Raw genomic sequence first — 20,545 nt, 5'->3', positions numbered from 1 at the left:
GGGGCAAACTGGCTAAGATTAATTGGGTAAATAGACAAAGGTATGGAGGTAAATGAACAGTGGGAAACATTAGAACCAAATCAAAATGTTCAACAAAAATACATTCCCTCGAAGAAAGAAAACTCAGCAAGGACCACCCAACCGTGGCTCACTCATGAAGTTAAGGCTAATATTAGATTAAAAGAAGAGGCTTACAATGTTGCAAAAAACAGTAGCAAGTCTGAGGATTGGGAGTGTTCTAGGAACCACAAAGGGCCACCAAAAAGTTGATAAAAAAGGAAATAAAGAGAGAATGAGAGTAAACTAGCCAGAAATATAACAGATTGTAAGAGCTTTTAGAAGTATATAAAAGGCAAGATAGTAGCTAAAGTATACATTGTTCCCATAGAAGCAGAGACATGAGAAATTATCATGGGGAACAAGGAAATGGCAGGAGCATTGAACAAATATTTTGTGTCTGTCTTCACAGAAGAGGACAGAAGTTCCAATTCAGAAATTGACGATAACCTAGGGGCTAAAAATAGTGAGGAAATTAATATCAGCAGAACTAAAGTATCGGAGAAACTTACGGGACTAAAATCGACCAATTCCGGGGAATTGATGGCCTACACCTAGTGTTCGAAAATAGATAGCTGCAGAGATATTGGACGTGCTAGCTATGATTTTCCAAAATTCCTTAGATTCGGAATGGTCCCACTAGATTGGAAGTTGGCAAATGTTAAACCACTTTTGAAGAAAGGCAGAGAGAGAAAATAGTGAACTACAGGCCAGTTTAGCCTAACATCAGTTGTTGGGAAAACGCTGTAGTCTATTATTAAGAAAGTCTTAACAATGCACTTAGAAAATCATAGTATGATTAGAACAAGCCAACATGGTTTTACTAAAGGGAAATCCTATTTGACAACTTTATTAGAGTTTCTGAGGATGTAACTAGTATGGCAGATAAAGGGGAACCAGATGATGTAGCATACCTGGATTTCCAAAAGGCATCGATAAGGCGCCACACAAAAGGTTAATAGACAAAATAAAGGCTCGTGAATTACTGCAGATGCTAGAAATCTGAAACAGAAATAGAAAATGCTGGAAAAACTCAGGTCTAGCAGCATCTGTGGAGAGAGAAACAGAGTTAACATTGAGAGTCTGTATGACTGCTAGACCTGCTGAGTTTTTCCTGCATTTTCTGTTTCTGTTTAAGGGCTCATGAAGTTGGGGGTAATATATTCGCACGGATAGAGGATTGGTTAACGGGTAGAAAACAGTGGGCATAAATGGGGCTTTTTCAATTTGGCAGGCAATGAACAGTGGAGTGCCACAAGGATCAGGCCTCAGCTATTTACAATGTATATTAATGACTTAGATGAAGAGACAGAGGCTAGGGTTTTCTGGCCCGTCGTGGCGCAACCCGCTGCGGGAGAGTCAGCGGCGCAGCCAAAAATCTATTGACTTTTGGCAGGACCAGATGATCTCGGAGGCGGGTGGGGCCTTAAAATCCCGCCCAAAGAGTAATATATATGTTTGCTGATGATTCCAAACTAGGTGGAAAGCTAAACTGTGGGAAGAACGACAGAGAGACTAAAAGAGATAAAGACAAGTTAGATGGGTGGGTAAGATGAGATGAAGTATAATATAGGGAAGTGTGAAGTTTTCCACTTTGGTACTAAGAATAAAAAAGCAAATTTTTTTTAAAAAGGTGCGAAACTTATAAGTGATGATGTTCAAAGAGACTTGGGTATGCTTGTATAAGGAATGTAGAAAGTTAGCATGTAGGTGCAGCAAGCAATTAGGAAGACAAATGGCATGCTGGCCTTTATCACCTGGCTCAGTGGGACTGCTAGCTGCTGAGCCATGACTTATACCAACAATATTACAGTTTTCCTTTTGAGTCTGGGTCAAGCAATTTCAAGGTACAGGCTAGATACAGAAGAACAGCCACAATTTGGACCCAAGGGCTCATGCATGTTATAAACAGGATGGAGCCTGCATGAAACATGGTTCATTTAGTACATTTACAGCTAGATTTGGGAGATGAAAGATCATTGTTTCCTCTTTCTTTAACTGTGCTCATCATTATGGATAATTCATGAATGTATAAGTCATGCCAATTCAACAAGGATGAAAGGCTTTATTTACTCTGGGACTCTCTTCATTACAATACTTAAGATTAAGAGATCAAAACAAAGATTTTGATTAAGTAAAACAAGAAAATTATTCCTGCTTGTTGATGAGATTGTAAGCAGAGGACATAAATTTATCACCAAAAGAATGAAGGGAAAGTTTATTTTTAGAATGTAGGAGGTTATTAGGATGTGTAATGCCCTACAGGAAACAGTGGTAGAAACCCAATCCATGATAGATTTCATCGTTACATAAGTGTGAAAAGAAAAACAACTAAAAAGGCATGGAGAAAGACGTTTCAAGAGCTGGCGAAGGCGTGATGGCCTGAATGGCCTCTTTCCATGCTGTTAAATTCAATGGTTCTAGGGTAACTCAAAAATCAACTTTGGGCCAATCAACTTTGATCCATTTTTAGTCATGTACAGCGATGCTGAAAAAAGCACCAAGTAATAAATCTACCAAAAAACAGGAGCACTTTTTCCCCTCATTCATGGAACTTGGGCATGACTGGCAAGGCCATTCTTTGTTGCCCATTGCTAATTACCCTCAAAGTGGCGGTGGTGAGCAGCCTTGTTGAACCGCTGCAGTCCCTGTGGTGCAAAGTGTGCCCACAGAACTGCTGGGTAGGAAGCTCCAGGATTTTAACCAAGTAACAATAAAAGAATGGCAATATAGTTCCACATTAGGATGGTGTGTGACTCAGAGGGGAACTTGCAGGTGGTGGCATTCCCATATGCTTGCTGTAAGATTTCGGGGTTCAGGGCCACAGGTACCTAATTAGGCAGTCGACCGGTCGTAATAAACTTAATAAACCACCTTAAAATTACTTAAGAAACAACAGTTTAGGTATGATACATTAACTAATTAGACAGAAAAAAAGTATATGACCCGTTACAGTTGAGAGCAGTTTACTTTACTGCTCCCAAAGGGCAGTCAAACGGTTGGCACAGAATTTGTTCATCTCATCTTCCTCCTCCTGCTCGTCTATTCTGAAGAAGGCAGCTACTGTCGACGAATACTGCAATCTCACCAGGACCTCTGTCCCCTACCACCAGTATGATATCAATTTTTATGCCTTTTTCTGGGGGTTGGTAGCATGCCCAGTGTCAATCATCTAACTATTCTGACCAATGGATTCAGGAAGGAAACATTAGGGTGGTTACCACCACCCCCAACTTGTGCGTCACCCTGCTCGAGGTCAGCTTTTGAGTTTACATCTTGCTGCGGGTCATAATCTGGCGCTTTCTAAACACTAAGGGGGTGCACAAGATGCCTTGATATTGTTGTAAAACTTAACTTGTTTGCCAATTTGGCTCACTTGTCAGCATTCTCACCTCATTTCAAGCTCTGAGCCAGGACTTGAGCACAATCTAATCAGATTTCACTGTAATAATATTGAGAAGAGCTCCACTGTTAGCAGTCAATGTTACATATCCTTTTAAGGGCACTATTTAATGAGTAGTGAGCTTTCCCAATAGCCTTCTCAATGACCACTACCAAAAATAGATCAACAGGTCATTCATCTCAAGGAAACCTGTGTCATTACCTTTCTTCTGCCTTCCAACTTCCAAAGACCATTTTGGAGCAAGAAACAACTTGCTTTTTAGAAAGGATTTGCATTGACTGAAAGCCAGATTTTAGCTGCTAGGAGTCAATCAAAAGTCCAGATTATGAGGATAACATGACTGCGGTCATATTGGAATAAATTCATCTTTGATGGAAACATCAAGAAATACTACTGCTGAGTAAACTTGACATCTGTTCTTGAAAGTTTAATTGCTTACCTACAGTGCAGTCAGTATCAAAATTGCACTCAACTTTGATCAATCAGCCCTTTAACTATGTTAGACATTTAATATAAAAAGCAGGGCTCAATTCTAAATTCCTAAATTTAAAGGGCAGAAATTGCACCTTAAAAACCTGGTTACAGAACAAACAGTATCTCACAATTAGTTGGAAGATTCAACCGACCATTTTTTAAATAATTATATTCGTAGAACCAACAGAAGTCTACCTGTCTGAAAGCAGCTACTCGGCTTATCGTAGCTGTGCCATGTCTTTGCTAGAGTAATCTAAAAAGATTGTACATAACCACTAACCTGCTTTTTTCTCATAGCCCAGTATCATTCTTTGCAATGCTGTTTGCCACAACTTCTGAATGTGGTAAAGCATTCCAGAATATATCAGGTTGGGTAACATGTTTGAAACAATCCTGTTCTAGAATTAGGTTTGAATAGCCTACCATTAAAGGCAAGCTGTTTCAGCCTTCTCCCAAACCATGCAATACTCCACACTACATCCATGTTTAGACAGCAGGCAGTCCAGTTCACAGATTTTACAATGCCCTGGGTACAGGTACTCAGTTGACCAACCAGTTGATATGTTTGTACTTTGTAGGTGGGCTTTGGCACACTGAACCTTATGTTTGCATGCACATTCGTACAGAAGGATCTGGACATTTTAATAGCTAGCCAACGAGAGAAAAATCATCCAGCCAGATCAAGTTTGAACAGCTAATGCTAGATTGAATGTCAGAAAAGAAAGCCCACAAATGTAGATTTGTAGCACCCTTACCCAATTCGCTGATAGAATCTGACCCAATTTGCAGTCATGCCATTAAACAACACAGTTTCAGCGTCCTATATACCTGTTTGTTTTGTAGACTCTCCCATTTGGCCTTGCGCTTCTCTGCACTACTTAAAGGAAGTGCCTTTCCTTTTTGATTCAAGTGTCGAGGGGTTAAAAGATTCAGCCTGAGAAAAGGGATACAGATAGTCCTGTTATAAAGTAACAGATCAGATGTTTCATACTTTCATTTTAGCAGTTTGAATTTCTAAATGTAATCTGAAAGGTATAAAATGTTCGAACACGTTAAAATGTTTCTCTATCGTTATAAATATGGCCATTTTGTCCAATGACAACCACATAATAGCCAAATTCACAGACTATCTTAATAGGTAGCTGAACCCTTTTCATAACACATGAATAGGAAACAATTGTGTTGGCTGTCAGACTGATTAAATGTGTGTGCGTGTGCACTTGGGCACGTGCAAATGTGCGTGTGTCTGGATATATATCCTGTTCAGCAGTATGATGCAATAAATATCACCATATCTGAGGCCAGGGACGCAACTTCAGAGTAGGTGAGGCAGCTTTATGAATAATGATACTCAGTTATGAGACAGAATGTGTGATATTCTATCTCATCCATGCATTTAAAATGAAAAATGCCAAGATGCATTTTTACTTTACCTCTCATCATAGAACAACCCTCTTATCCCAGGGACCAACCCTCTTATCCTAGGGACCAATCTATACTGCCTTCAATGCAAATACACCGAAGTGGGCAAATGACCCACTCCCAAACCCCAAGTTATCCTATCCAATGAGCTATTCAGAGACTCAGAAAACCTGACTGGACAGCTCCTGTTAATCACCTCCCCTCAAGTGCATGGTAGGCTACTGGAGTTCAATTCAAAACAAATCCTTGCAGAGAGTTACTGATCTTGGTCATGCCATTAGAGGGGGGAACCAACAAAAGTTAACTATTAGCTTTAAAATTTCAGTAATGCATTAGCCTGCTATAAAACATGGTCCTCATTGTACATGCCCACACACATGGACCGTTTGCTAGACAGTGCTCTGTAGCAACTGGGATTGGGAATCTTGGGTGCTGACTAATGGCAGCACCTAACTACATTAGGTTAGCTAGCTTAGCACTGCTCAATCCAAGGCATTCCTGGTTTGTGAGGGGTGCTTACCCACTGTGCCATAGGAGGAGAGCCTTTCTAAAAATTATGCTAGAAAGGGGGCACCTAAAGAATGTATTTAAAGAACTTAAGAATTTTCTTTTATGTAGAGATCTGGAATTTACTGCCTGTGTGGTGGAAGCAGATTCAATTGTAACTTTGAAAAGAAAACTGGATAAACAATTGGAAAGGAGAAGTTTGCAAAATTGAGAGGAAACAGCAGGGGAGTGGGGCTAATTGAACAGCTTTTTCAAAGAGCCAGCACAGCCTCAAAGGGCTGAATGCCCGCTTTCTGTACTGTAATATTCTCTAAAGCAGCTCAGCTCAGAAAGAATTATACCCCCACCGCTCCCAGCAGAGTAGGGTGTTTACATTAGCAAACCATAGGTGTTCAAAGCAATTTGATGGTTGCCAGATACACTTCACAACTCACAAGTATCTGTGTTACGCATCAGTGATTTGGATTTAGAACGTGTTGTCTGATAAGGTGATGGGAACAATAGCAGCCTTCAAAGGTGGACTGGATAAACACTTGGAGAAAAAGTTGCAGGGATGTGAGAAAGAGTGGAGTGAGATTAACTGGATTGCTTTTTGAAAAGGCTTACACAAACTCAATGGGCCAAATGAACTCTGTCTGTTTTGAGCTAAGTTAGCTGGGGATCATGTCCCTGAGGTGGGGGAGGTGAATGGTAGTGGTTGCTGACAGGGGCCTTGGCATCTCTGGGCCAGGAAGAAACAAGAAGAAAAAAGTCAGCTAAAAATCATGCTCCTGATCAGAGTACAGTATTTCATTTTGTGAAGCACATGTGTGGACACTGGTGGCACACCATGGTTTAGGCTCATGCACAGGTGACTGCTGAGGTGAGGGAAGCACCGAAGTGCTAACAGTATCCATGGACCGGTTTCCTAGAGCGAGTCTGAAACTTCAGGACAAAAGAAGCAGCGTTTAATTTAAACTATCTAACCAAGCATGCTATTTTGCCACCACTGGGTGGCTCCAGAGGGCTCTTTAGGCACTTTACACAAGCATATTTACGCAGCTGTCTCGGGCACATTTTTATAAAAAATGCTAGGTGGCAGGAGTATGAAATTCTTACCTGGACGATGTGTGGTCCACATCCAGCAAAGGTTGGTTCAAGTTGGTCAAATCAAGATTATACTTGGTTTTGTAATACTCTGCAAACGTTTCATACTCAGGGGAAGGGAATTTACTGAGAGGCGTGAGATCAGTGTACACATCGGCCACATAGAAGCGATGAGGCTGGTCAAAGTTTCGATACCTACACGCAAACAATACAATTCAAACTGCATCATCAAGTCTCATGAACAGGGAGCTTTCTGACAAGTCCAAAACAGATCAGCTTTTAGGCAAACTTGTTAAAGTTAAATTTCATATACCAACATGATTCTATCATCAACAACTTGCATTTCTACAACACCTTTTGCATAATAAACTATTCCAAGGAGCTTCATGGGAGCATTATAAAACAAAGAATGACACCGAGCCACATATGATGATATTAAGATAGGTGACTAAAAGCTTGGTCAAAGAGGTAGGTTTTAAGGAACGTTTTAAAGGATGAAAGAGAGGTAGAGAGGCGGAGAAGTTAGGGGGGATTTCAAGAGTTTAGGGCCAGGGAAGCTGGAGGTACAGCCGTCTATAGTAGAGAGATGAAAATTGTGGACATGAAGGAAGGACTAGAGGGAACAAATTCAAAGTATATAACTAAATTTCACAGAGTTGAGGAGGAGATAGGCATTGAGGTCAAGTTTAGTGGCAAGGAGATACAAATGTTGCTGACCCTTGATATGTTAGCTCTTCATTCAAATTGGAAAGTTATCGATTGCTGACTAGTGAGAACACCCCGGTTACTGAATCCCTGTCATCTTACACCTAGGCACAGGGAATACAGTTGGCCAAACCAGGTCTGTGCCAAACCTACTGTGATACTGCTGCCAGAAGATGTGCTAAGTGCTCCAGAGTGATTTACTTTACTTCTGTTAAGGAAAGATAAAGAGAAGATTGCAAAATCTGTGTCTGGGTAAGCCATCTAACTGAATCCATGACTGCCAGGCAGAAGGCAATCTTGCCTGTCTACTGGCGAGTTGTTAGGCACAGGACAGATTTCCACCTTTCTTTTTCTCCAACTAGATGGTACATGGAAACTCATTTGCAGTGATAGGGTTGGAATACTTGAAATGAATGATGCAAGACAACTCGAATCTGGGCTCTCTCATTAACATTAAATAAACCCAAACATTTTATTGCGAAAAAAAAGCTTTTCAAATGGGACAATGCCTGATTGTGTGGAGGATACAGATTTACTATTAGCTTTCAAAAAGGGAATTGGATGAATACTTGAAGGAGAAAAATTCCAGGGCTAGATAGAGGAAGTGGGACTATCTGGATTGCTCTTAAGAGCCAGTGTGGGCTTGATCGGCCGAATGGCCTCCTTCTATGCTGTGATATTATAAGTCACCAAGCCTTCATAAAGTCAAACATACACTGTTAATTGTAATTGAATTGACAGAACTCATACTAAGCTGCAAAAAGAAAATATTTTGCCAGATAGAAAATAATGAACCTTAATCCATTAGCAGCATTTGGTCATCACTATTAAATTGCTCCGCAATGAGTGTGTAGATGCAACTTTTAGAGATTAAAAGATACTGACTTCATTCTTTTTCAAACAAAGGATACTGAGCACATTTTGATCCTGTTGAATTAACAGTGGTAGCTATCCAAACAATATTCAGCTAACAAGCTTCAATTTGAGCACTGCTGAAAAAAGGCACATGTTGTCAAAGCTTTTCATCTTGCACTCATCAGGACAATTCACAAGAATACTAAATGTAAAGGAGACAACAATTTATACTTCATGAAAAGGTATTCCTGCGAATTGCCCTGATGAGTGAAAGATGAAAAGCTCCACCAATGTCTTTTTCCAGCAATACTCTACCAAAGGACTATTTGTAAGCTACAATTTCTTATAGATCATGGTGACTAGCTGGTAACAGGGAAGGGTTTCATTGCACTAATCTTCTACAAAGTTTAGTGATGTCAAAACAAGGAGGAGAAAGACAAGCGCCTAAGATTATGAGCTTTAAAACAAATGAAAACAAAGGAAAAGACAGTAAAGGGAAGAAACATTTTTCCTACCGTGGAATGATAACTGCATCCTGGTAGTCTTCCAGATTAAACATGAAGGGCTTCTCTTTTGTATACTGTGTATTGGGAATGCCTGTGCGTGCTTCTGACCTTTCTATATCTTCCATAAAGGTGAAGTCGATATCCAAATGACTGGAGCCATCAACTACAAAAAAAACGCAAAAATGAGTTCCTTATGCAGCAATAATTAAGGCCCTTTGTCTAACTAACGCAATGATGCCAACCATAAGTTCTTGGGGTCTCGAGGTCTGGTAAGCACCAAACCCAGCTACACTCCCAAATAACAGACCAGCTGCTACAGAAGGCACACTACTGGCTTTGACATAACCGAGCAGGCCTCCTGACGCCATCAACATCGCATATCCAAACCCATGCCAGTCAACTGCTTCCTTACACTGCACAATTCAACCTTTTGGCAATTGACTTAAAAGAAAGGATTACCTTTAAGTATCTACAAGGGAGAGCCAAGTAGCACTAAGATATTTATAATGCTGCTTTGGTGTTCACCACTTACAGTGATCATCTAGTTATGGTGACCTCATCTGAACTTCAGTGTGTAGCTGCACACATTTGGAATGCTTATTAGGGCAAAGTACTGGGAGAATAGCTTTCACCTTAGGAACCTGACCCAGCACACCAGTAAACAACTCAGGAGATGAAGAGGGCAAATTAAAAAAGCTAAACAAAATAAAGACAAGCAAAACAGGCTACTTTTTACCAGATGCCAGTCTTCAGCCAATTCGATTCATTACACAGGGTATCAAAAAATGGCTGAAGGCACTGGATACTGCAAAGGCTATGAGCCCTGGCAATGTTCCAGCATTAGTACTGAAAACTGGTGCTCCAGAACTTGCCGCACCTCTAGCCAAGTTGTTCCAGTACAGCGACAACACTGGCATCTACCCATACGTTCGGAAAATTGCCCAAGTATGTCCTGTACACAAAACGCAGGACAAATCCAACCCAGCCAACTGCCGCCCCAACAGTCTATTCGCAATCATCAGTAAAGTGATGGAGGGGTCAGGGGTCACGGTGCTATAAAGTGGCATTTGCTTAGCAATAGCCTGCTCACTGATGCTCAGTTTGGGTTCCGCCAGGGTCACTCAGCTTCTGACCTCATTACAGCCTTGGTTCATAAGAACATAAGAAATAGGAGTTGTAGGCCATTCGGCCCCTCAAGCCTACCCCACCATTCCATAAGATCATGGCTGATCTGTCCCAGGCCTCAACTCCTCTTTCGTGCCAGCTCCTCATAACCCTCAACTCCCTGATATTTCAAAAATCTACCTACCTCCTCTTTAAATACTTTGTGATCTAACCTTCACAACTCTCTGGGGTAGAGAATTCCAAACATTCACTACCCTCAGCAAAGAAATTTGCATCTCAATTTTAAATGAGTGGCCCCTTATTCTGTAACTATGTCCCCTAGTTCGGGATTCCCCACTAGTGGGAACACTAGTTTCTCAACATCTACCCTGTCAAGCCCCCTTAGAATATTGTACGCTTCAATAAGATCACCCCTCATTCTTCTAAACTCTAATGAATAAAGGCTTAACCTGTTTAGCCGTTCTTTATTAGTCAACCCCTTCATCCCAGGAATTAGTCTAGTGAATCTCTCGAACTACCTCCAATGTCAGTATATCCTTTCTTAAATACGGGGACCAAATGCGGCCTCACCCTGTACAGTTGTAACAAAACTTCTCTATTTTTAAACTCCGACCCCCTGGCAAGAGGCCCAAATCCCATTTGCTTCTTAATTACTTGCTGCACCTGCATGCCAATGTTGCGTTTCATGTACAAGAACGCCCAGATCTCTCTGTGCTGCACTTTTTTGGAGTCTCTCCCCATTTAAATAATAGCCTGCCTTTTGATTCTTCCTACCGAAGTGCATGACCTCACACTTTCCTACATTAAACTCCATCTGCCAAGTTTTCATCTGCTCACTCAGCCTATCTATAGCACTTTGCATATTCCTTATGTCCTCACCACAACATGCCCTCGTGCCTAATTTTGTATTGTCAACAAATTTGGATACATTACATTCTGCCCCCTCCTCCAAGTCATTAATATAGTTAGTAAATAATTGAGGCCCTAGGACTGATCCTTGTGGCGCTCCACTGGTTACATCTTTCCAACCTAAAAAGACCCATTAATCCCGACTCTGTCTTGTGTGTGTTAACCAATCCTCAATCCATGCTCCCCCCGTACATTACCCCCAGTACCATGGGCTCCTACCTTAGAGTGCCTTCTGGAAATCCAAATACACTACATCTACCAGTTTCCCTTTATCAACTCTGCTTGTCATAACCTCAAAGAATTCTAGCAAATTTGTCAGAAATGATTTCCCTTTTACAAAACCATGTTGACTCTGTTTGATTGCGTTAAGCTTTTCTAAATGTGCTATTTCTTCCTTGTTGGAATCATACCTAGCACAAAGAAAGATGGTTGTGGTCATTGCTGGTCATTCATCTTAGTTCCAGGGCATTCCTCTGGGTAGTGTCCAAGGCCCAACCAACCTCACTGCTTCATCAATGACCTTCCTTCCATCATAAGGTCAGAAGTGGGGATGTTTGCTGATGGTTGCCCAATGTTTCGCACCATTCGTGACTCCTCAGACATTGAAGCAGTCCATGTCCAAATACAACAAGACCTGGACAATATCCAGGATTTGGCTGACAAGGGAGACGTGGCCTAATGGTTATTGTGGAGGCGATGGCATAGCGGTATTGTCACTAGACTAGTAATCCAGAGACCCAGAGAAGCCAATCTTCTGCGGACCCGGGTTTGAATCCGGCCATGGCAGATGGTGGAATTTGAATTCAATAAAAACCTGGAATTATAAGTCTAATGATGACCATGAAATTATCAATTGTTGTAAAAACCCATCTGGTTCACTGATGTCCTTTAGGGAAGGAAATCTGTCGTCCTTACCTGGTCTGGCCTACATGCTCTAGACCCAGAGCAATGTGGTTGACTCTTAAATGCCCTCTGAGATGGCCTAGCTGTATCAAACCACTACAAAGTCACAAAAAAAGGAATGAAACTGGACAGACCACCCGTCATCACACTGGAAAGGACAACAACAATCTCAGCCCTGTTGACCCTGCAAAGTCTTCCTTATTAACACCTAGGGGCTAGTGCCAAAATTGGGGGAGCTGTCTCACAGAGTAGTCAAGCTCTGACATAGTCATTCTCACGGAATCATATCTTAGAGATAATGTCCCAGACATCACCATCCCTGGGTATGTCCTGTCCCAGCGGCAGAACAGACCCAGCAGAGCTGGCGGCACAGTAGTATAGTCGGGAAGGAGATGTCCTGGGAGTCCTCAACATCGACTCAACATCAAACACGGCCAAGGAAACCTTCTGCTGATTACACATACCGCCCTCCCTCAGCGGATGAACACCACTTGGAGGAAGTACCGAGGGTGAGGGACTTCAATGTCCATCACCAAGAGTAGCTTGGTAGCACCACTACTGACCAAGCTGGCCGAGTCCTAAATGACATACCTGCTAGACTAGGTCTGCGGCAGGTGGTGAGGGAGCCAACAATTGCAAAAAACATACTTGATCTTATCCTCATCAACCTGCCTGTTGCAGATACATCTGTCCATGACAGTAACAGTAGGAGTGACAACCGCACAGTCGTTGTGGAGACGAAGCCCTACTTTCACACTGAGGATACCCTCCATGTTGTGTGGCACTGCCACTGTGCTAAATGGGATAGATTTCGAACAGACGAGACAACTCAAGGCATCCATGAGGCACTGTGGGCCATCAGCAGCAGAATTGTACTCAAACACAATCTGTAACCTCACGGCCTGGCATATCCCCCACTCTACCATCACCATCAAGCCAGGGGATCAATCCTGGTTCAATGAAGAGTGCGGGAAGGCATGCCAGGAGCAGCACCAGGCATTCCTAAAAATGAGGTGTCAACCTGGTGAAGCTAGAACACAGGACTACTTGCATGCCAAACAGCATAAGCAGCAAGTGATAGACAGAGTTAAGCGATTGCACAACCAACAGATCAGCTCTAAGCTCTGAAGTCCTGCCACATCCAGTTGTGAATGCTAGTAGACAATTAAACAACTCACTTGAGGAGGCAGCTCCACAAATATCCCCATCCTCAATGATGGAGGCACCTGCACATCAGAGCAAAAGATAAGGCTGAAGCATTTGCTACAATCTTCAGCCAGGAGTGCCGAGTGAATGATTCACCTTGACCTCCTTCTGAGGTCCCCAGCATCAAATGCCAGGTTTCAGCCAATTCGATTCACTCCACATGATATCAACAAATGGCTGAAGGAACTGGATACTGCAAAGGCAATGGGCCCCAACAATGTTCCTGCAATAGTGAAGACTTGTGCTCCAGAACTTGCCGTGCTCCTAGCCAAGCTCTTCCAGTATAGTTGCAACACTGGCATCTACCTGGTAATGTGGAAAATTGCCCAGGTGTGTCCTGCACACAAAAAGCAGGACAATACCAATCCAGCCAATTAACACCCCATCAGTCTACACTCGATCACCAGTAATGGAAGGGGTCATCAACAGCGCTATCGTGTGGCATTTGCTTAGCAATAGCCTGCTCACTTACAACCAATTTGGGTTCCGCCAGCCCCACTCAGCCTTGGTTCAAACATGGACAAAAGAGCTGAGCTCCCGAGGTGAGGTGAGAGTGAATGCCCTTGACATCAAGGCCGCATTTGACAGAGTGTGCCATCAAGGAACCCTAACAAAACTGGAGTCAATGGGAATCAGGGGGAAAACTCTTCACTGGTTGGAGTCATACCTAGCACAAAGGAAGATGGTTGTGGTTGTTGGAGGTCAGTCATCTCAGCTCCAGGACATCACTGCAGGAGTTCCTCAGGGTAGTGTCCTCGGTCCAACCATCTTCAGCTGCTTCATCAATGACCTCCCTTCCATCATAACGTCAGAAGTGGGGATGTTTGCTGATGATTGCACAGTGTTCAGCACCATTTGCCACTCCTCAGATACTAAAACAGTCCATGTCCAAATGCAGCAAGGCCTGGGCTGACAAATGGCAAGTAACATTTGCACCACAGATGTGTCAGGCAATGGCCATCTCCAACAAGAGAGAAACCAACTATTGCCCCATGATGTTCAATGGCATTACCATCACTGACTCGCCCACTATCAAAATCCTGAGGGTTACCATTGACCAGAAACTGAACTAGCAATATAAATACTGTGGCTACAAGAGCAGGTCTGAGGCTAGGATTTGTGCAATGTGTAACTCACCTCCTGGCTCCCCAAAGCCTGTCCACCATCTACAAGGAGTGTGATGGAATACTCCCCACTTGCCTGGATGAGTGCAGCTCCCACAGCACTCGAGAAGCTTCACACCATCCAGGACAAAGCAGTCCGCTTGATTGGCGCCCCCATCCACAAACATTCACTCCATTCACCACTGATAAATAATGGCAGCAGTATACACCATCTGCAAGATGCACCGCAGAAACTCACCAAAGCTCCTTGGGCAGCACCTTCCAAACCCACAGCCTCTACTGTCTAGAAGGACAAGGGCAGTAGATACATAGGAACACCACCACCTGGAAGTTCCCCTCAAGCTACTCACCATCCTGACTTGGAAATATATCACCATTCCTTCACTGTCACTGGGTCAAAATCCTGGAACTCCCTCCCTAACATCACTGTGGGTGTACCTGTACCATATGGACTGCAGCGGTTCAACAAGGCAGCTCACCATGGGCAATAAGGGATGGGGAATAAATGCTGGCCTAGCCAGAGATGCTCACATCCCATGAAGGAACAAAGAAAGTATGCTTTGGCAGTCTCCAGCTGCGAAGGAAGTGCTCATACTTGGCTTATAATTTCACAAATGCTGTTGTGCAAGTGTGACATTCAATTCAGTGCCTCATCATTTCCACCATCATCAGTGTGCCTACCAATACTTCACTCAAAAGTTACACAGCTCAAAATGCTCCGTCAGGCATAACAAAGCATAACCATATTGCATAGTAAAATGTTTTGGACGTTGAAAGGAAGCACCACAGCCCTGCATTACATTCTGAAATCCTATTTAAAAATGTTCCCATGCAGCAACTGTGAAAATTTTATTCATGCATCAGCTCAACATTAAGCTTTACTAAAATACCAGTGAAGGTGGTCTTGTGTCCCTGAGCTGGAAGTTTTGAATTCAAATCCACCCCAGGAGTTGACGGCCATGGAAGGTGCACTCAATGTGGCTAAACAGGTTGATTATCAACCTGTAAATCTTTCCAATATGCCTAAGGCAGGTGGTAAGAGCTGGGAGAATCTCCAGGCCAACCATGCTTGATGCTGAGTGGTAATCCTCAAGCTATAGCCTCTGGTTTGCAACCTGTTCCAGGAAAAAATAGCTACCGAAACAGACATAAGCACATGCCGTGTCTGCCTCATGTGTCACTAGACGCGGGAAACTTCTAAGTCTAAACAAAATGCCACGGTGATATTTCTCACCTTTATCGAGAGGTAGAACACAGTAGGCTGCATCAGCTTCGGTAGGCTTGAATTCTAGTGCAGGTTTCTCCAGACGAAGAATGTGAGAGAAGATGTACTGGTGTAGCCTAGTGATCAGCTCCAGCTGTTTTGTACTCAATGTGAAGTCTAATTTACGCAGTTCAATAGATATGGTGACCTCACCAGAGCGAGTGTACACTGGAAAATGAGGAATCTGTCGGGGGAAAAACACCTCGTGCATTAGGTTAAAATGATTAAATCTTGTAGTATTAGTGTCAATTACTTTGCATATTTTATGCACACACTCAAACTGCAGAATTATTTTACCCTTCGTAAACCTGACTGATGAGGCTCTTTCCAATGTACTGCCCAGTTTGGAATTAGCTACACATCACAAATTGTCAAGTTTCAATTCCAATATGGGAAAGGCACTGCAAAACCACCTCATTCAACCCTCAAGCACGTAGCATCTTTAACACAGTGAAACATCCAAAGACATGTTATGAAACACTATTTGATACCGAGCCACATGATGAGATATTAGGGCAGCTGACCATAAGCTTTGACAAAGAGGTAGATTTTAAGGAACATCTTAAACAAGAGGGGCTGAGAGGTTTAGGGCCTAGGCAGCTGAAGGCATGAATACCTATGTTAGATGAATGAAAATCAGGGATGCTCAAGAGATCAGAATTGAGGGAGGGCAGAGATCTTGAAGGTTTGTAAGCTACAGAGATAAGGCCATGTAGAGATTTGAAAACAAGGATGAGAACTATAAAAATTGAGATGCTGCCCAACCAGGAGCCATGGTAGGTCAGGGAACACATGAGGTGATGGGTGACCAGAACTTGATTCAAGTTATGATATGGGCAGAAGAATTCTCAATAAGCTCAAATTTATACAAGGTAGAAGATTTCAGGCTGGCCAGGAGTGCACTGGAATGGTCATGTCTATAAGTAACAATGCCATGGAGAGGGCTTCAGCAGCAGATGAGCTGAGGCAGTGGAGGGGTTGGGAAATGCTAGGGAGACTTAAGTAGGTGGTCTTGGTGATGCAGCTGGGAATGTGGTCAGCAGTTCACCTCTGTCAAATACGGCACTAAAGCCACAAATTATCTGATTCAATTTCAGACTGTTGCCAGGAACCGGGATGAAGTTAGTGGTTAGGGAACAGAGTTTGTAATGGTAGCCATAGGCAATGGCTTCTGTTACCCCAATATTTAGTTGGAGAAAATTTCTGTTCATCTAGTACTGGATGTTGTGCAACTAGTCTGACAGGTTAGAGATGGTGGAGGGGTCAGGAGAGGAGGTGATGAGGTAGAGCTGGGTGCCATCAGTGTACGTGTGGAAATTAACTCTGTTTTCGTATAATGATTCTGAGGAACAGCATGTAAGTAAGGAATAGGAGGCGGCTAAGGACAGATCTTTGGGGGACACCAGATGTCAAAAGCTGCATGTAGATCAAGAAGGATGAGGAAGGGCAGTTTACCTTTGTCATAGTCACATGGGATTCATTTGTGACTTTGGTAATGGCTGTTTCAGTGCTGTGGAAACCCAATTGGAGGGATTCAGACATGGAATGATGTGCACCTACATCGATGTGTAATTATATTGTAGATTTTGTAACAAACTGTAATCCCTTAAAAATGAAGAGTCTTAAAACATGGCTCACAGAAGTAACATGACTTCTCTTGCAGATTCCAACTGTTGTCAGCCAGACTGATCTTATCTCAAGAAGAATCACAAGGCACTTGAAATTCAAGGGTGCCTTGGACAATATAATTGAATTTCCTAAAATGTGTCAAAAACACTTCTGAGTGAACAGGAGACAAAAGGGACCTCTTCAAACCCTGCAATTTAATTGACTTCATTGCTTCCTGAAACAATGACTCACCTAAATTAACATAGCAGCCATTTTGCATTATTAGAAAGGACTGCAAGACGCCATTTTAGTGTGGCATTTTTGAGAATCACTACCAGTAAACAGCTCTCAGCCAAAATACAAGAGCACTGGGGTTCCCTGCCACCTGGAGCTATAGAGGAAGGTGCCCAGAACGAAAACATCATGGATCTGCTAAAAAAGCAAACCAGGAAATCATCATTGTACTGGCAGAAACCGTGAAGAAAAGGGATCTTCAATTGCTCCCCAAAGCTGAACTGCTGAGTCTACCTGTACAGGCAACATCCAGACAATCGACTATAGAAGCCATTGCAGCTGCTGAATATAACTTCAAGTTTCAAACCCTTCACTTCATAACAGGAGGAATTCAAAGCAATGGACCCGCAAAGATATTTCACAGGGGCTGATTTGAAATCTCATCTTCAAGTATTTTTTCCTTTATTTGCATTTTAATCTTTGTATCTGTATTTTTAGTTAATAATGTTATCACTTATACTTAAATAACTTTCAGCAGTATTCTTGTAATAAACTAACTTTCGTCTTGTTTAGGAATAAAGCTTGTCCATTGGGTTATTTTTAAATTGAACTACTCATAAATCAAAAGGGGGGTGCTATATACAAACACACACATTCTTAGCTCAGGAACCACTAAGGAAATGCCTTTTACGTGGTCGTGACAGGCAGAGATTTGGGAAATGACAGCAAATTCAAAGGCCTTGGAGAAGAAAGGGAGATTGAGGATAGGGGAGTAGTTTGCAAGAACAGAGAGGTCACAGGTAGGCTTTTTGAGGAAGTACACTGTCTTCAGAAGGGCACCCTGCCATGGTAGAAATGGAATGCAAAACTGCAGGATGTGTTGAGACACCCAATTTCTCACTGCATGTTCAATGCACTGCGATATACAACCTTACCTCTGTCACAAAATGAAGCAGTTCCCCAACAAACCACCTCTCCTGAAATATCCTATACTACGACTATCCAAAGCAAATGCATTTTAAACCATCTGCTACTAGAAGGATAGTTAATTTAAATCGTCAGAAAACTTTTTTTATTTAATAAAAACTCCTGCCAAAACATTAGCACTAAATCTTGTGCATACATTACTTTTGCAATTAACTCTCTTCTAACAAGAAATGCAATTGAACTTTTGTCACAGTTTTCCTACCTTGAAGGGGAAAAACATGCTGAATTTGTATCAAATATTACAGAACAAGGGAATACCAAAGCACCACATCAGTGCAGTGCTAGAATAATTCAGTCTACTACATTGCAGAACTTCCAATCTCACTAACTCAGCTGTAGCAAAGCATTAAGTAGAGGCTAGGTGCTTTTTCTGGGGTAAAGTAACCCACACAAAATAGATCTTTGTACCAGACCCTTCTTTGTGTCTAAGTGATATCCACATGTGTTTGTGGCTTAGTTTGCCAGAGCTGCTTGAACAGAGAGAAGTTGACTGACAATCCAGGAAGAAAACAAGGTGATTCTCTGCTTATAACACAACCAAACTGTTAAGACTATGAAATGATGATTGAGGTACCCGAGGTATTGGTTTGGCAGTTAGAATTCCAAAACATCGCGTTGTATCTTCTGGAGGATACAGTTTTCTCCTTCTGAAGTTGAGCTCGTCAGGAAGAGGAGTGGTTAACACCATGCCAATCACGTACAGGTAACAAGGTTGGTTTGCTTTGGGGTAACTGTTCCTTAGACATTCAGGAATCTAGTCAGAGAGATGGTGTGAGGGTGGTGGTGGGGTGGCAGTTAGCGGGGGGAAAGAAAACAGACCAAAATATTTAGTGTTACGCATAAAGATACATAATTTATAGCAACGACCTTGCAACAAATTAGGACAATGTTAACAGTTTGTAGACACTTAAAAACTCATCAGGCACAAGAAGTTACAGTCAATAGTAAGTAGCTGGACACTGGATGCCCTTTAAATACAGCTCACTTACACTAAGCTCTGGGACATCACTGTCACGTGAATAAATGGTAGTTCACTGCCTGAGTCAAGTTGAGAATTCAAGGGCCACTTCAGGGTCTTGATCATGTAACACAGGCTGGCACTCTGGACACATTTTTGGTCTCTCAGGAAATCAAGTAATATGGGGAGAAGATAGAAGTGGGATTGAAGCTGAAGATAGCCATGATCATATTGAATGGCGGAGCAGGCTCGATGGGCTGTATGGTCTACTCCTGCTTCTATCTCTTACGTTCTTACTCCAGCACAGTACCAAGGGAATGCTTCCCTGTTGGTAGGTACCACCTTTTGGATCAGATATTAAACTGAGGCTCTCAGCTCTGTCTACACTCAGGTGGACATTAAAATGTTCCACAGCACTATTTCAAAAGAGCAAGGGAGCACTACCTGACCTTCTGGCTAGTATTTATCACTCAACCAACATCACTAAATAAACAGATTATCTGACCATTATATCATTGCTGTTTGTGGAACATTGCACAAATCGGCTGTCATGTTGTCTACATTACAAAACTGGTTAAACTTCAAAAGTACAATACTTCATTGGCATCAAGGTACACTGGGACATGAGGTCACAAAAGGGGCTATAGAAAAGCACTGTTTAAAATTTCCTTTCATTGTGGTGCAGAACTGTAGCCGCAGCATCAAACTGATGCCTGTTCTATGTCTCTGATATAAAAATGGGGAGATTTAACATTTGATTTAGAAATCTCTGCTGCTTAAGTAGCTGGAGTCAAAAGCCATAAAGAATGGCACGGTGGAGCCATGCTTAGATTATTTTATTTTATTTCTTAGGTGGTGCCCTGCACATCCATTAATCCTTTAGCTTGGTTTCTGAATAATGAAAAAAATTTATTCATCAGGATGCACAAAATGCATGCAATGGCAGGTAGGGACATTGAATGTTAGGCCATGCATATTGTGATTTAACAAAATCATAATGACAACTCTGCCAATGTATAATACAATTAACAGGGAAATAGTGAGCATGAAAAGTGACCAGGTTCAATATCCAAAATATTCTGCCTCCTCGTTAATTCTTGTGGCAGCAGTTAGCCAGGGCAATGCAATACCTAACAAAGAGAAAGGTAAAGACAAAGATTATAAAGAGCAGTGAAACTGGGCTACTTGAGCACCTACTGTTAGCTGGATCTA

General features: G+C 42.3%; 1 protein-coding gene across 6 annotated transcripts in view; it reads right to left on the bottom strand.

Annotated features, from left to right (window-relative positions):
- dicer1 (dicer 1, ribonuclease type III) overlaps positions 1-20,545 on the bottom strand; it is a 131,510-nt gene that overhangs the window by 35,971 nt on the left and 74,994 nt on the right. For all 6 annotated transcript variants that reach the window (XM_078561996.1, XM_078561997.1, XM_078562000.1 and 3 more), the window contains 5 exons: positions 18,950-19,129; positions 15,517-15,730; positions 9,025-9,178; positions 6,962-7,144; positions 4,763-4,868 (listed from right to left, as the gene is read on the bottom strand). In XM_078561996.1, the coding sequence (XP_078418122.1) occupies positions 4,763-4,868; positions 6,962-7,144; positions 9,025-9,178; positions 15,517-15,730; positions 18,950-19,129 (837 nt within the window). The remainder of the gene's footprint in view (positions 1-4,762; positions 4,869-6,961; positions 7,145-9,024; positions 9,179-15,516; positions 15,731-18,949; positions 19,130-20,545) is intronic.

Source organism: Cetorhinus maximus, chromosome 18, assembly GCF_964194155.1.
Source record: "Cetorhinus maximus chromosome 18, sCetMax3.hap1.1, whole genome shotgun sequence".
Classification (NCBI taxonomy): domain Eukaryota; kingdom Metazoa; phylum Chordata; class Chondrichthyes; order Lamniformes; family Cetorhinidae; genus Cetorhinus; species Cetorhinus maximus.
This window is presented reverse-complemented; position numbering and strand designations above follow the sequence as displayed.